Below are 18122 nucleotides of genomic sequence, written 5' to 3'. Positions count from 1 at the left end.
GAGGTCACACCTGATGATGTCACTATCAGAGGTCACACCTGCTGATGTCACTGTCAGAGGTCACACCTGCTGATGTCACTGTCAGAGGTCACACCTGCTGATGTCACTGTCAGAGGTCAGACCCGCTGATGTCACTGTCAGAGGTCAGACCTGCTGATGTCACGGTCAGGCTTCATTTCATTTTATTCCTGCAAAACCTTACATGCGTTTCCTCCCCTGCATCTTGTGTGTGTGTGTGTGAGAGAGTGTGTGTGTGTGTGTGTGTGTGTGTGTGACCTTTGACCTGGGCATGTTAAGGGCTGTGGCGGTACCTCGGGTCGTGGTGTGTGTGTGACTTTTGACCTTGGCGTGTTCAGGGCTGTGGCGGTACCTTGGGTCGTGGTGTGTGTGACCTTTGACCTGGGTGTGTTCAGGGCTGTGGCCGTACCTTGGGTCGTGGTGTGTGTGACCTTTGACCTGGGCGTGTTCAGGGCTGTGGCCGTACCTTGGGTCGTGGTGTGTGTGACCTTTGACCTGGGCGTGTTCAGGGCTGTGGCCGTACCTCGGCTTGTGGTGTCGGTGTGTGACCTTTGACCTGGACATGGTCAGGGCTGTGGCCGTACCTCGGCTCGTGGTGTCGGTGTGTGACCTTTGACCTGGACGTGGTCAGGGCTGTGGCCGTACCTCGGCTCGTGGTGTCGGTGTGTGACCTTTGACCTGGGCGTGTTCAGGGCTGTGGCCGTACCTCGGCTCGTGGTGTCGGTGTGTGACCTTTGACCTGGACGTGGTCAGGGCTGTGGCCGTACCTCGGCTCGTGGTGTCGGTGTGTGACCTTTGACCTGGGCGTGTTCAGGGCTGTGGCTGTACCTCGGCTCGTGGTGTCGGTGTGTGTGACCTTTGACCTGAGCGTGTTCAGGACTGTGGCCGTACCTCGGCTCGTGGTGTCGGTGTGTGACCTTTGACCTGGGCGTGTTCAGGGCTGTGGCCGTACCTCGGCTCGTGGTGTCGGTGTGTGTGACCTTTGACCTGGTCGTGTTCAGGGCTGTGGCTGTACCTCGGCTCGTGGTGTCGGTGTGTGTGACCTTTGACCTGGGCGTGTTCAGGGCTGTGGCCGTACCTCGGCTCGTGGTGTCGGTGTGTGACCTTTGACCTGGGCGTGTTCAGGGCTGTGGCTGTACCTCGGCTCGTGGTGTCGGTGTGTGTGACCTTTGACCTGAGCGTGTTCAGGACTGTGGCCGTACCTCGGCTCGTGGTGTCGGTGTGTGTGACCTTTGACCTTGGCTTGTTCAGGGCTGTGGCCGTACCTCGGCTCGTGGTGTCGGTGTGTGTGACCTTTGACCTGGGCATGTTCAGGGCTGTGGCCGTGCCTCGGCTCGTGGTGTCGGTGTGTGTGACCTTTGACCTGGGCGTGTTCAGGGCTTTGGCCGTACCTCGGCTCGTGGTGTCGGTGTGTGTGACCTTTGACCTGGGCGTGTTCAGGGCTGTGGCCATACCTTGGGTCGTGGTGTGTGTGACCTTTGACCTGGGCGTGTTCAGGGCTGTGGCCGTACCTCGGCTCGTGGTGTCGGTGTGTGACCTTTGACCTGGGCGTGTTCAGGGCTGTGGCCGTACCTCGGCTCGTGGTGTCGGTGTGTGACCTTTGACCTGGACGTGGTCAGGGCTGTGGCCGTACCTCGGCTCGTGGTGTCGGTGTGTGACCTTTGACCTGGGCGTGTTCAGGGCTGTGGCTGTACCTCGGCTCGTGGTGTCGGTGTGTGTGACCTTTGACCTGAGCGTGTTCAGGACTGTGGCCGTACCTCTGCTCGTGGTGTCGGTGTGTGTGACCTTTGACCTGGGCGTGTTCAGGGCTGTGGCCGTACCTCGGCTCGTGGTGTCGGTGTGTGACCTTTGACCTGGGCGTGTTCAGGGCTGTGGCCGTACCTCGGCTCGTGGTGTCGGTGTGTGTGACCTTTGACCTGGTCGTGTTCAGGGCTGTGGCTGTACCTCGGCTCGTGGTGTCGGTGTGTGTGACCTTTGACCTGGGCGTGTTCAGGGCTGTGGCCGTACCTCGGCTCGTGGTGTCGGTGTGTGACCTTTGACCTGGGCGTGTTCAGGGCTGTGGCCATACCTCGGCTCGTGGTGTCGGTGTGTGTGACCTTTGACCTTGGCTTGTTCAGGGCTGTGGCCGTACCTCGGCTCGTGGTGTCGGTGTGTGTGACCTTTGACCTGGGCATGTTCAGGGCTGTGGCCGTGCCTCGGCTCGTGGTGTCGGTGTGTGTGACCTTTGGCCTGGGCGTGTTCAGGGCTGTGGCCATACCTTGGGTCGTGGTGTGTGTGACCTTTGACCTGGGCGTGTTCAGGGCTGTGGCCGTACCTCGGCTCGTGGTGTCGGTGTGTGACCTTTGACCTGGGCGTGTTCAGGGCTGTGGCAGTACCTCGGCTCGTGGTGTCGGTGTGTGTGACCTTTGACCTGAGCGTGTTCAGGACTGTGGCAGTACCTCGGCTCGTGGTGTCGGTGTGTGACCTTTGACCTGGGCGTGTTCAGGGCTGTGGCAGTACCTCGGCTCGTGGTGTCGGTGTGTGTGACCTTTGACCTGGGCGTGTTCAGGGCTGTGGCCGTACCTCGGCTCGTGGTGTCGGTGTGTGACCTTTGACCTGGGCGTGTTCAGGGCTGTGGCAGTACCTCGGCTCGTGGTGTCGGTGTGTGTGACCTTTGACCTGGGCGTGTTCAGGACTGTGGCCGTACCTCGGCTCGTGGTGTCGGTGTGTGTGACCTTTGACCTGAGCGTGTTCAGGACTGTGGCCGTACCTCGGCTCGTGGTGTCGGTGTGTGTGACCTTTGACCTTGGCTTGTTCAGGGCTGTGGCCGTACCTCGGCTCGTGGTGTCGGTGTGTGTGACCTTTGACCTGGGCGTGTTCAGGGCTGTGGCCATACCTTGGGTCGTGGTGTGTGTGACCTTTGACCTGGGCGTGTTCAGGGCTGTGGCCGTGCCTCGGCTCGTGGTGTCGGTCTTCTGCTGTTCAGAAACTCTTCCGCTCAGCGCGTCACGCTTCAGTGTTCCTCCAGTTTGAGTTCTGTGCCAAACAGGAGATGTGTAGTGACGTCTGTGTACAGTGACGTGTCGTAACCCTGATATTAGAGGAGCTCATGTACATTCTGTAAATACTGACTGCATTTTAAAGTTGTTTTCTTAAACGCTGTTGTAAAGGTCTATCAGATTTTAGATGATATCTTGACTAATACTGAGGTCAATGTCACATTATTGGAGTTTCAGATTGTCATGTGGTTTTATTAAATTACAAACACATGAAAAAAACGCCCGTGTCTTCATATCATTTATGATTTTTATGAGTGTTTTCACTTTATATGTCAGACATGATCTATCATAAGTGTTATAACCCAGCTGTGAACATGTTTAACTCTTGTGGCCAGTCGCTTTACTAGTACCTTCCATTAAAACAGGAACTGGTCAAACGTGTTTCTGAGTCTGTGAAATGTTGCGATATTACATTTTAAAAAATTCAATGTTTTAAAAATAATTTTGTTTTTTGTTGATTAATCATGTCATGTTTCATAGCTTGAGCCACTCGATGTTTCCGCTCTTACCAGGTCATTTGCAGAGATCTTATGAAGAAACACAGATAAATGTTTTCTAAAAGTCATAGCAGATCCTGAACTGAAGCGAGCAGGTTTACTGATGAACACTAGATGGAGCCGCTGCATTATTCCCCTCAGTAAATCAGTGTTTGTTCAGAACGACTCGTGCATGTTTACTCTGCTCATGTGTATCTGCTTTATGTGTGGATTACAGAGATTTTAACATGCGGTTTACACCAGAGCAAAGATGCATTTCCCACAATGAACAGGATATGATCTCATCTGTGATTCTGTTTAACATCACTTAAAGTCCCCCTGTAGTCAATCATCGTATGATATCCCTTAAAACTCACCAAAATTACATATTTAAAAGTCCTTGATAAAAATGTCTTTATGCCTTAAAATATCTTGAATGTAACTTGACACCCTCGCCTCATTTAGTATGCGCGGTTCTATGAATATGCAAATGAGCCCCGCCTCCACTCACTCGCTCAGCTCAGAGATCCACTGGTTGACGATCACACGTTGATCTGATTGGTTACAAGGTCGTTTGTGACGTCAGAAACACCAGCGATTTCAAACCGTGTTTTTGAGACTGTCTTTGGTTCACTGCAGTTTTAAGGAGGAAATACTCAGCAATGCTGTCGACTTATGAACTTACACATGGTGTGTCTTAAAGCGTATTAATAACACCACATAGACACATAAACAACATTAAAAGCTGGAGTTTCACCACAGGGGGACTATAAATTATTTAATCAGACCCAAAATTGGATTAAAAATGCAAAATATATATTTATTTCCAAGATGCAGCACTAGTTGAATTAAACAGTGTTTAATGAGTTCACGAGGCAGAAGTGTGTGTGTATCATTGTTTACTTTCACACACTGATTCATGTTTATAACACTTTTCTGACATCTTTCACTCAAAGCACGTAACAGACGGACGGAGTAAGTATGCAAACGCGTATTAATGGACTGTTTCTCAGTTTGGACCTGTTGAACTCCATCATTCATACAGCAGAAGATGTGCCTGTAGTCCAGATGTTCAGCGGCTCACACACACACACACACACACTTCTGTAAGTACGAGACTATACAGAGCCAATACAGCTCTAGTTTTACTTTATTTGTGCATTTGTGTCATTTATCTTTATTTGTGGAATCATACGCAGACTTTGCATTCCAGACGATTGCCTTTTATTAAAACAACAAAAATGTTAGATGGTAAATTAGGTTAGATGTTAGTCTAACATGGTCAGTTTAATATATATATATAGTTTAAAATTTCCACCACAACAGACACGTATTACAAAGATGCAATGTTATACAAATATTTAAAAATAAAAAAAGAGTATAGTTATATCTTTAACTTTTTAAGAGCACCACAAGCACTTTACAGAGCAGTTTAACATGCGGAACAACAAGCTTAAAATCTGATGAATTTATCTGATGGAATTATATCCAGCTTTAACCATTGCACATTTATGTAGATCATAACATTAGCTGCCTTTATATTTACAGAGCACTTCTGGCCTTGTGTTCGCCTCTTCACGGTAAGTCGCTTGCTTTAGTCCTCAGTTGTAAGTCGTTTTGGATAAAAGCGTCTGCTGAATGTGTTTCGGGAGTTTTATCCTGTTGTACCCTCAGACTTTTCTCAAAGTAAGAAGAATCGATCTTAGTTCTGTGAAAATCTTCTTTAATAAAGCATTAATTAATAAAAAAAATGTTTCTTAAAACACTTTTATTTAACTTTTATTTGGCATTCTATCGCCCCTCAAGAACAACTACACCGCTTTACAACGATAGGACAGGAAGAGCTAAATAAACTTATCATTGCATCTAAACCAACAACATGTTTATTAGATCCAATACCCACTAAACTACTGAAAGAAGTGTTACCTGTAGTGGAAGAGCCTCTTCTCAATATTATTAACTCGTCTTTATCTTTAGGTCATGTTCCAAAAATATTCAAGCTGGCAGTAATAAAACCTCTTATTAAGAAACCGCAATTAGATCAAAATAACTTAGCAAATTACAGACCCATTTCAAATCTTCCATTTATGTCTAAAATACTAGAAAAGACTGTGTCCGCTCAATTGTGCTCTTTCCTGCAAGAAAATGAGATATATGAAAAATTTCAGTCAGGATTCAGACCGCATCATAGCACAGAAACTGCGCTAGTTAAAATTACAAATGATTTACTTTTAGCTTCTGACCAAGGCTGTATCTCCATACTAGTTCTACTCGATCTTAGTGCTGCGTTTGACACTATCGATCATAAAATACTCTTGGATCGACTACAAAACTACACTGGTGTTCAGGGACAGGCATTAAGCTGGTTCAGATCGTACTTATCGGACCGTTACCATTTTGTTTGTTTAAATGGGGAAAAATCGAAGATAACGTCAGTAGACTATGGAGTGCCGCAAGGATCGGTGTTAGGCCCTCTGCTATTCTCAATATATATGCTGCCACTTGGTAATATTATAAGAAAACATGGAATTAATTTCCACTGTTATGCTGATGACACTCAATTATATATTTCATCACGACCAGATGAAAACACTAACTCATCAAAATTGACAGAGTGTCTTAAAGATATAAAATGCTGGATGACGTGTAATTTCCTGCTACTAAATCCAGATAAAACGGAGGTATTACTTATTGGTCCAAAAAACTACCCACAAAATCTCTTACAACACAACTTTAATATAGAAGGATGCCCTGTTACTTTATCCTCTACGGTAAAAGACCTGGGTGTTATACTAGACCACAACTTATCTTTCGAAAATCATATTTCATATGTTACAAGAACAGCCTTTTTCCATCTTAGAAACATTGCTAAATTACGTTACATGCTATCTGTTTCTGATGCAGAAAAGTTAGTTCATGCATTCATGACCTCGAGACTAGATTACTGTAATGCTTTATTAGCCGGTTGTCCTGCATCCTCAATAAACAAGCTACAGTTAGTGCAAAATGCAGCCGCTAGAGTTCTTACTAGGTCAAGAAAATATGATCATATAACACCGATTTTATCATCTCTGCACTGGTTACCTATTAAGTTCCGTATCAATTACAAAGTACTACTACTGACCTATAAAGCCCTAAATGGTTTAGCTCCTGTGTATTTAATGGACCTTCTATCGCCCTACAATCCATCGCGTTCTTTAAGATCCCGAAATTCGAGGCTTCTGGTCATTCCTAGGATATCTAAGTCCACTAAAGGAGGGAGGGCGTTCTCACATTTAGCTCCTAAACTCTGTAATAGCCTTCCTGATACTGTTCGTGGCTCAGACTCGCTCTCCCAGTTCTAAACTAGATTAAAGACGCATCTCTTTAGCCAAGCATTTACATAATGCTAACCTTCTATTGTTGAATCAAATCGAATGCATTAATAACAGCAGCTACGCTAATTATTTCCCATCTGCTTTTCTGCTGTTATCTCGGGACGCTTGTCCCGAGGTAAATAGCGTTCGTCAGCTCCAGTTTGTATCCAGCCTCTCACGGAGACTTCAGACGCTCCAACACCTGCGATGAGACGACTCGACGCCTGTGAAGAGACGACTCAACGCCGGCGATATGTTATGCCCTAAATTAATACATGATGATTAACTAACTATATTCTTCTATGTACATTTCTGAAATGCACTTTCTGTAAAGCTGCTTTGAAACAATATGTATTGTGAAAAGCGCTATACAAATAAATTTGAATTGAATTGAATTTTAAATGAGTTCAAAAATGTATTTAACTATCAAGTAGATAACCGCTCACCGTTCGACACTCGGACACATGACACGTTCTGGGCCGAGAGTAGAAAAAGATGAAGGGGAAATGAAAAACAGTGCATTTAAATGAGGACAACATGTCCAAGTGAACAAGCAGAGATTGGTAAGCTTAACCTATGTTTTATTATTATTATAACTGAAAACGCTCTGCTGAAACCTTTTGTCTTTGCATTTGGAGTCTAAATAAAAATGTTCTTCGATTGTGTGCGTGAGCTCCTCACCTTGTTGAACTATAACAGTGATTTTATAATGTCTAAATATAAATCCAAAAGCAAAACATATGAAAAGAACTATATTGGGGAGTGGAAATGGCTAATGTGCCAGTGAGTAATCATCCAACTGATCATTTTCAATTTTATGGTTGATACTGTTGGTTCATGTTTTTTATCTTCTATTTTTCTGCAGTTCAGTAAGTGTCTTCTAACATTCTGCGTATAAACCGATAACATCGCTTCCAGTTCAGGGGCCTCATTTATAAAACTGTGCGTAGAATCCTTACTAAAAGTGTACGTGCGCCCGAAAGCCAAAAATGTCGTACGGCAAAAAATATTCAGACTTATAAAACCGTGCGTACGCCAGAACCTGCGCAGAATTCACTTTATAAATCCCAGTCAGCGGAAGATTGTGCGCACATGCGTCTCCTCCCCGAAACAACCATATATGGAGATTATAACGCCTAGTTTTACTATGCATATCCTCATCTGCATATCATTTGCATATGATTATTCATCCACATGATAACATGTTTAACGGTACAAGACATTAGGAAAATATGAAATACGGATGTGCCGTCACATTACATTAATAAAAATCATTTAGTAGCCCATCCTTCCCTTTTTTTTAAATAAATAAAATAAAATAGTGCAAAATGCATTTCAGAGAAAGTTTTTCCCAATATTTTCCACTGGCCAAATAGTATTTTAATTGATTTATATTTTTAATGGAAACAGATAGACCTTGTTGTGCATTATTTGCACAAAACCATTTTCTCAGACAATCTGCTATCATGATAAGCAATTATCTATGTAGTTAACACATTAAAACACAGACAGCATGCCAGAGGAAAAGTGTTCAAAAGCATCACATCCACAACAAATATTTATATTTATTGAATATAAAAATGGGTCCTAACTTCTCAGTAATGATTTCATGTAGTTTAAGGGTTTAACACCATTAATGAGAATGGCATATTTAATCTAAATGTTTATATCAGAAGTAAAACATAGTTTAAATCATTCATTTATTTATTTAAACTGTTATTGTGAACATGCACTGTATTTATGATGGACTTATAATGAAGATTTACGGTTTTCCTTCATCTGCGTCAGTTTCACTAAACAGCCCAACGCACTCGCCGGCGCGGATATTTAAGAAGGGATGGATATTTGCTTCAAGTGATAGGTTTGGTGAGTGACATTATATTTGTATTATCTTTCTGTATATGTATAATTTTCTTTAGATTTTCTGTCTAAAAGTGACCAAAAAGACATTTAACTCGAGCTCACCATCGGTGTCGCCAAACTGCTCCATCTCCAAAACGTTCGTACGCACGGGTCAGAGTTTGCGTGCAGGTTAGCTATTCCATTCATTACAAAACAATAGTATTTTCACCTGGTTAAGAATGCTGATAATGATAATTCAGGTTGATGCAATTTGATTTATTGGGTGATGTAATAGGATAATTTTGAAGTTTTTCATTTTAAATACCGGTAGTTATTGCTATTTGGGCCAGTTGGTGTCGCCAAAACACATACTCTTCTAAAAGAGTGCGTACGCACGGTCAAGAGCATCCTTACGGTGCGCACTTATTTACGCCAAGTTTTTTTCTTATAAATCCCAATATGTGAGTGGAAAAAATCCGTACGCATATTTCTATGCCCATTTTGTGCATACGCAACGTTTATACATCAGGCCCCAGGACTTTTGTGTGTGCTTCATTAAATATAGAGCATTTTACTCAAGAGGCCTTCAAAGGAGCGAGCAAAGAATAGCATAACCAATGTCCATCACATAAGCAGATTAATATCTCAAAGTTTCTTCTTTTCACTAGCATTTGAACATTACATTTTAATAAAACACCTTAATAAAAATAACTCGATTAGCTAATTACTTTAAATTCCACATATATCACCACCAGTTCGTACCGCTATTAGCCGTTTCTCAGGCAAACAGAGCTTCCTGTTTGTCCATGTGATGTTCGATATAAAGCCATGGGATGATCAAATGTGTCTCGAGCTATAATAGTGTGGATGTGGTCAGGATCGCTTCCAATGTGCAGCGCTTGATTTGACGATGTTAAGCGATTAGTGTAGGATTGGATGCTTCATCTAAAGTTGTCGTAAGTTAACGTTTAGCTGAACAGATGCTGCTGAGTTTAAGTACATTTTATCAGTATTCATGATCTCTGGGAACCAAGCCATGAGCTTGAGGTTGCTAGTGCTGTACTCGGTACATATCAGTACCGTTTTAGAGATTTCTGTAGTTTGTAAGTGAGAAGAGAGATTTACTTTTTGTTCGTATACATCCTTCTGTCTAAACACTGGATTGGTCAGTCAGGCGTCTGAGCTGATACTCAGTAAAGGTTCACTGGACTCTACAGCTGATTCTACAGCTGATTCTACAGGTGATTCTACAGGTGATTCTACAGGTGATCCTACAGGTTCTGGATCCAGAATTATAAGCGGACTCTGATCTCCTACTCCTGGATTAAACAGCGGAGCGACTGATCCAGTGAATCTGGTGCTCATGGTCAGCAGATGTTTCCTCTCTTTGACATTGTAAAATGACAGCTGACCGAGATCATAATCTAACAGAACTCCCAGGCGTTCGGGTCTCGGCGTCAGTGAGAGAGTAACTGGTGGATCAGAGCTGGTGTAAAAGCCATAAGGACCGTCTGAACACAAGAACCAGTAACCGTTTGATTGAGTTAAAGCAGATCTGTCTTTTACACTGAAATTTCCATGTTTCGCCACACCAATAAACCAGTAGTTTTTAGGAGGGTTAGGTGGACGCACCAGCTCAACCTCCCAATAGTGACGTCCAGATGTAAATCTTTGAGCTCCAAATGCACATAATTCATATGGAAATCCCTCTCTAGTGGGTTTATATTCTGCAGCGTCTCTCACTGTTTTATTGTCCTTAGTGACCTTCAGACCTGGATGTAAATGCTCAGGATCAATAGTGATCTGAACTGAGGAAAAATAATAAAACAACAATTATTAATCCTCGTGTGTGAGATCATATTTACACTTAATGTATGTGCATATATAACTGAGATGATGTCATACCTGCATGTTTCCTCAGTTCTTCAATATTTACGTCTCCCACAACAACTAAATAAGAAACAAATAATTAGAGATTTTAGGGAAGGGAAACTACAGCTGTAATTAAGGACATAAAATGAGCATAAATAGTTTAACTTTCATGAATTGTTCATTTCCCATATTGAAGTTGTATGTTTTAATTATATTCACATTATGCTCTGGTAGACATTTATAAGAAACTGCATATATTATTTCTTAAATAGTTCATAAAATATACAGTGAGGTCTAAAAGTCTGAGCCTTTAAAATCTGGAATTAAAAAAATCTAAACAAGACAAAAACTCCTGGAATAGAAGGTCAGATTTTCTTGATTATATTAAAGCACAAGACGCCCTTTATGTTGATACAATTATTTTTTAGGAAAGATGATAGAAATTAAATAAATATGAAGCAGAAGCTTTTGGTTTATTTTTAGCGTGTGGAAAGTAATGACTTCTGGGTCACTTCAGCAGTTGCAGTTCTTAATATATACTTAACCGAGAAGTTCTTTGCAACTTTATGTCTGTACCCTCGTTCCCTAAAGGAGGGAACATAGACGTTACGTCAGAATGACTGATGAATGCGGTCTCGCCCGAGATCCAGTGGGACAACCTCTGCTTGGAGACAGCCTTCCCCTTCTGCTGGCCTCCGTAACAGGCGAGGAGCTGGTCTGAGGTCCTGAAACACTGCGTTCTGTCTACATAAGCGTGGAGGGTGTGTACTGGACAGAGCAGTGCTAGGGCTGGGTCTGCCTCCTCCAGGGGCAGCGCTTGCAAGTTCACCACATGATCCCTGAAAGGAGTGGTGGGAACTTTGGGCACATATCCCGGCCGGTGTCTCCAGATCACGTGAGAGTTAGCCGGCCCGAAATCCAGGCACGCTTCGTCAACTGAAAATGCCCGCAGGTCCCCCACGCTCTTAACTGAAGGAGCGCCGTCTTCAAAGAGAGGAACTTAAGCTCCACTGAGTTCCAATGGAGTTCTCTGCAGTGCAGATAAGACCACTGAGAGATCCCAAGAGGGTATCTGCTGAGGGTGGGCGAATTAAGCCGCCTAGTTCCTCGCAAAAACCTGATGACCAGCTCGTACTTCCCTACTGGCTTAGAGTCAACTAAGTCATGGTGAGCTGAAATAGCAGCCACATAGACCTTGAGGGTGGAAGGAGACAGCCTTTGTTTCAACCCTTGCTGGAGAAAGGAGATCACCGACCCGATCTGACATTTCCAGGGGTCTTCTTGACTAGAAGAACACCAAGTGACAAAGAGGTTCCACTTCAGAGCATAGGAGTGTCGGGTGGACAGGGCCCTAGCTGAAGTGATGGTAGTCACCACTTGAGGTGGTAAAGCTCGGTAGCAGTGAGCACTACCCTTAAGCGCTTTGGCCTGTTGCACTTGCAGGATGGCCATGGCATGCAAAGCAGAAGCGGCCTGGCCCGCAGCTCTGTAAGCCTTGGCCACAAGCACAGTTGGACCGGGTTGCATCGCTCCACTGGGGGTACCCCTGCATACCCTTTGGCCGCCCCGCCATCGAGGGCAGTGAAGGCGGAGGTAGCCCCAGAACGGTTACGGGCAGTCAGAGGAGCCCTCCACGAACTGGTGACCTCCTCATGCACTTCCGGGAAAAACGGAACTGTAGGCGGGCGCTGACGATCAGCGTGTGCCACCCCGAAGAACCAGTCATCCAGCCTCGAGCGCTCGGGGCACGGTGGAGGGTTCCAGTCAAGCCCGATGCTCTCAGCTGCCCGTCAGCTCTGGATCAGACTCGGGCAAAGCTGTCATCTCAGAGGGAGGCAAATCAGCCGAATCCTCATCTCCAGAGGAGTCAAGCCCGCCTTGTGATGCGGTCATCGACATCGGATCATCCGCCGGTGCCACGAATGAAACGCTGGGTCGCTGCAGAGAGGAGCCAGCAATCTCATCCGGAAGCTCCACAGTTTTCGATGCGAGAGAGGGGCATGTGGTCCCAGGAGATGGACTCGTCGGGGAGTCCCACATCGTCACCCTCAGATCACCCTGGCCATCAGCTGAAGTAGCCCTTCACGAGAAGAGGAACTAGATCGGGGTATGGCAGATGGGACTGTACCTCATCTGAGGTCATTGAGTCTCGATCGCAGCGTCGCGATGTTCATACTCCCGCAGCCTTAGCGTGCTGAAAGCCCAGGTATGTGAGACAGCGCTCGTGACTGTCAGACGGAGGCAGAAGACGACCGCACTCAGAACCACACGGGTGAAGTGACATCTTTAAAAAGACGCACCCGTGAAGCTTTTCTAGAGAGAAATGTACCTCTTACAGCAGTGCTGAAGCGCACAGGGGAGATCACAGGCACAGCATGCAAGATCTATTCAGAGATCTGCAGCAGCAAACAAGCTCTTTTCACATCAACACTGAACTGAAGAGGCTTGACTCGTTGAGACTCGAAAATGATCGTATAGCACAGGGATAGGCAACGTCGATCCTGGAGTGCTGCTGTCCTGCAGAGTTTAGCTCCAACCCTGATTTAAACTCGCCTGCCTTTAGCATTAGTAATCCTGAAGACATTGATTAGCTTGCTCAGGTGTGTTTGATTAGGGTTGGAGCTAAACTCCTTATACATAGCGGGGCGGAGCTCGTAATGCAAATTCCGCAGACCAAGGTACTTGTGTACCATTGGCTCGTTTTGTACCACTCAAAGCTGATTGGGCGTTTTCGGGCGAGATCCCATTCGTCAAACGTTCTGACGTAACGTAGAACATGACTGACTGAAAAGGAACAGACAACTACTAATACCTTTTCTGTGCTCCATAGCTCCATGCTCAAAATATAAAATCAGAGAAAATATCATTGGAGGGGTTCATTATCAATCCACAAATACTTAAAAGACAACAAACCGCATTAAATTACACTTCTAACCATTTCAGGCATTCAAGGGATTCCAGCTCATTTGTGTAAAAGTACATATAACTAGTATTCATGCATTTTGTGCATTAGTTGGCATAACAACATTATTTTTCCATTTAAAAGTCTTTCCAGATCGGGTTGCATACAGGTCAAATTATTTTTAAACAAAAATGTCTCTATTGAGTAATCTATCAGTGTTTGCTATAGTTATGATATTTTTATTTTATCAAAAATATCTTAATTTGTGTTCTGAAGATGAACAAAGGTCTTACAGGTTTGGAACGACATGAGGGTGAGTAATTAATGACAGAATTTTCATATTTGGGTGAACTATCTTTATGACATGACTATACTTTAATGGCGTGAATTCATTATACTTACTTTGATCTGCTGTTTTCTTCCCTGCAAAACAGATCAATATTATCATGAGATGAAATGGGACATATAAAGATTGAAGACTGAATTTTTTGAAATCTTTCTTCCAGATTGTACCTGTTCGTTTCTGTCTGTGTCTGTATCTGTACAGGATCAGCCCAGCCAAACCCAAAAGAGCACAGATGAGAAGGGTTAAGAAAAGAGCCTTCCATGGATCTGATGAATCTGAGAAAGGGAAACCAGATCAATCCAAACAACTTCAAAATATATAAATCAATTACAGTAAAGTAGAACAATCATTTAAACAAATTAAGTCAACATAAAAATTCCAATTGCAACCCATTTTGCATTTGCATAATCCAAGATAAAATAATAGATGTAAAAAGTAAGAGGGATTGATGAAATCTATTATGGAAATATATATATATTTATTATAAATTATGTTTATAGCTAATTATAGTTGCACAAAATGTAAATTCAAGGAGGAAAACATTTAAGGTGTTGCGAATTACAGCTTAGAAGAACTCGATGTTGCAACAGAAACTTTTGACTCTCTCTTTTCCAGCACTTTAGACACAGTTGCTCCATTGCGCTTAAAGAAGATTAAAGAAAATAGTCCAACGCCGTGGTACAGCGAGCACACACACACACACACACACACACACACACACACACACACACACACCCGGGCCCTTAAGAGAGCAGCCAGAAACATGGAGCGTAGCTGGAAGAAAACTAAACTAGAGGTATTTCGCATTTCATGGAAAGAGAGCTCGATTGCTTACAGAGAGGCTTTAAAAGCTGCTAGATCTGCTTATTTTTCAACCCTATTAGGAGAAAATAAACACAACCCTAGGTATTCATTTGAAACAGTGGCTAAACTAACGAAAAATAAAATTTCCAAGCAGCACAGCAGTGATGACTTTATGAACTTCTTCACTTATAAGATTGATAATATTAGGGAGAAAATTATAACTATGCAACCGTCCACCACAGTATCGCATCAGGAAGTGCAGTGTAGTCTCCCTGAGGAAAAATTTGATTCATTCATTGCTATAGGAGAGGAAGAATTTTCCAAACCCGTTAAATCATCTAAATCGACAACATGTATGTTAGACCCTATACCGACTAAGCTACTGATAGAGATGCTTCCAGATGTCATAGATCCTCTTCTTAATATCATTAATTCGTCTTTGTCATTAGGATACGTACCGAAAGCTTTTAAGCTGGCTATGATTAAACTATGTTTCTTTCTAGAAAGAAATAATATCGGCGAGGATTTTCAGTCCGGATTCAGACCGTACCATAGTACTGAGACCGCTCTCATCAGAGTCTCACATGATTTGCTCTTATCATCCGATCGTGGTTGTATCTCTCTATTAGTGTTACTCGATCTTAGTGCTGCATTTGATACTATTGACCACAACATTCTTTTGAACAGACATGTTGGCATTCGTGGAATTGCACTAGCATGGTTTAAATCATACTTATCTGACCGTTATCAGTTTGTAGCAGTAAATAAAGAGATGTCAAATCGAACACGCGCTTGCACCCCCTGCTGGTGAGGTCGACTAACAGCAGATGGAGAGTATGCTCGGTAATCTACTGCTTTTCCTGCAGTTCCTGGATGTCAATGTTGAATTTACTATCGAATTTGAACCAGTGAATTTGTGAAAGTGAATTTGCAAAGTGAAATAAAATGGACCGAAAATTGCCTGTTGAATATTATAGGTTGTGTTTTTAAACAGTTATTTTGATTATTACATGAATATTTTGGAAGTGAAATATGAAAGGTGAATATGGATTATTGAATTTTTAATAATGAAAATGTGTTTGAAATGTTTTGAATTGAAATATTGACAGCTTTAATATTCCACCATGTTGAATTTCAGCCCATAAAAATGCAAGCCCTAAAAAATACAATGCATTCAAATGCAAGCAGAGTTAATGCAATAATTTTTTTTTTCAAGTAGTGCAATTCAACAGGCTTCTTTGTTTCAAAAACATTTGGCATTATTTTACTTCCATACTCAGTATGATGATACTCAGCTCTATATTTCTTCGCGTCCTGACAAATTTTACCAATTCACAAAATTAACGGAATGCATAGCTGATATAAAAAATTGGATGACTAGTAATTTCCTACTACTAAATTCTGAAAAAACAGAGATTCTAATTATTGGACAAAAAACTTCCACACGTAATAACCCAGAATACTGTCTAACACTTGATGGCTGCTCTGTCAAGTCTTCGTCGTCGGTTAGGAACCTGGGTGTGCTCTTTGATACCAATCTTTCATTTGATAGTCACGTGTCTAGTATCAGTAAAACTGCATTTATTCATCTTAAAAATATATCTAAATTATGCCATATGCTCTCAATGACGAATGTGGAACAATTAGTTCATGCGTTCATGACCTCAAGGCTAGATTATTGTAATGCTCTACTGGGTGGTTGCCCTGCACGCTTAATAAACAAACTACAGCTAGTTCAAAACGCAGCAGCTCGAGTTCTTACCAGAACCAGGAAGTCTGACCATATTAGCCCGGTTCTGTCAACACTGCATTGGCTCCCTATTAAACATCGTATAAATTTTGAAAAATTGCGGATAACTTACAAAGCACTAAATGGTTTAGCTCCGAGTACTTGAGCGAGCTCTTAACGCATTATAGTCCTTCACGTCTATTGCGATCTCAAAATTCCGGCCAGTTGATAATACCTAGAATATCTAAATCGACTGCTAGCGGTAGATCCTTTTCCTATTTAGCACCAAAACTCTGGAACAGTCTTCCTAACATTGTCCGGGAAGCAGACACACTCTGTCAGTTCAAAGCTAGACTAAAAACACATCTCTTTGGCCTGCCATACACATAGAATATATTAGTCTACGCTAATATTAGTCTCTGTTTATCCCGAGGTTTACCGTAGTCCTCCGAATCCAGGCCGTATCCAGATCTGATGAAGGACCTGTGTCTAGACACGACCACAACGCAACCCTGAAGTGTCAACTTGACTCTCCCCTGTGAAGGCCTTCTTCCCTTCCCTTTACCTCTGTACAAATAAAACGTTATCAAAATGATTCCAGTTCGCATGGATCCGCGGAAACGATAAAAAAATCCTGTATTATGCAGCACAGACAAGTTATTTAGCAATGTCACTTTATAAAGAAAGGCTACGCACCTTTGCACATATATATTCAAACCTCTAGACGGTAACACTTTAGAATACGGTTCCTTCGTTAATGAATAACTACACAGGAACAAATGAGTAACACAATATTAACAATCTAGTAACTACTATTAACTAACAATAAATTCTGATTAACAAATTAGTAAGTAACAGCGCACAGATGAAAGTGGTAGTTCACTATTAACTAATAAATAACTACTTTTTTTAATGCTTCCCAGAGAACTACTGTAAGAATCATGGTAACTAACTAGTAATGGCTCAAGTGTTACTACATACTTCTAAAGGAATGACTAATTATTTGGATCCGTATTCTAAAGTGAAGATCACGGTAACTAACTAGTAATTACTCAAGTGTTACTACATACTTCTAAAGGAATTACTAATTCTTTTAAGCTTTTGCGGTTTTTGGTGAAGTTTTAGATACTAGTAATTCCCATAGAAGTATGTAGTAACACTTGAGTAATTACTAGTTAGTTACCATGATCTTCACTTTAGAATACAGATCCAAATAATTAGTCATCCCCTTAGAAGTATGTAGTAACACTTGAGTCATTACTAGTTAGTTACCATGATCTTCACTTTAGAATACGGATCCAAATAATTAGTCATTCCTTTAGAAGTATGTAGTAACACTTGAGTCATTACTAGTTAGTTATCATGATTCTTACATGAAAAGCCAATCCTAAAGTGTAGAATCTTCTAATCCTTCACAAGATATTTGCACACACGTATGAGGTAGGAGACATTAATAAAATCTCTTTTTTTTTTCGAGGTATAGGTTAAATAATAAAATCACTGTATATGGTATTTGGATGGCCGATAACTCAATATGTTCCAGCCGTCACCGTGACTCTGGCTCATACGTGTGTGGAGGGGGCAGGAAATATAAGATATTCTTCATCCTGCCTCCTTTTCATCATGGTTTTATAAGTTACATAAATGAGAATGATGAAGTAAGTTAATGGAAATATCCATGAATGAAATAAAATATAATCAATCAAATTTTCTGGCATTCCTCTGGACTGGCATTGAAT

The 18122-nt window shown here is 42.5% G+C and overlaps 1 protein-coding gene across 1 annotated transcript in view; it reads right to left on the bottom strand.

Moving 5' to 3' along the window:
- Nucleotides 1-9884: 9884 nt before the first annotated feature.
- The window catches only part of LOC130071052 (butyrophilin subfamily 2 member A1-like), a 72477-nt gene continuing 64239 nt past the window's right edge, over nt 9885-18122 (bottom strand). Inside the window, exon 10 of the mRNA XM_056235666.1 lies at nt 9885-9929. Within this exon, the coding sequence (XP_056091641.1) occupies nt 9901-9929 (29 nt within the window). The 3' untranslated portion in view covers nt 9885-9900. The remainder of the gene's footprint in view (nt 9930-18122) is intronic.

Source organism: Rhinichthys klamathensis, unplaced genomic scaffold (genome assembly GCF_029890125.1).
Source record: "Rhinichthys klamathensis goyatoka isolate OS25496 unplaced genomic scaffold, OSU_Roscu_1.1 h1tg000429l_1, whole genome shotgun sequence".
NCBI classification, from domain to species: domain Eukaryota; kingdom Metazoa; phylum Chordata; class Actinopteri; order Cypriniformes; family Leuciscidae; genus Rhinichthys; species Rhinichthys klamathensis.
Note: the sequence above shows the minus strand (reverse complement) of the source record. Positions and strands in the feature narration are given on the sequence as shown.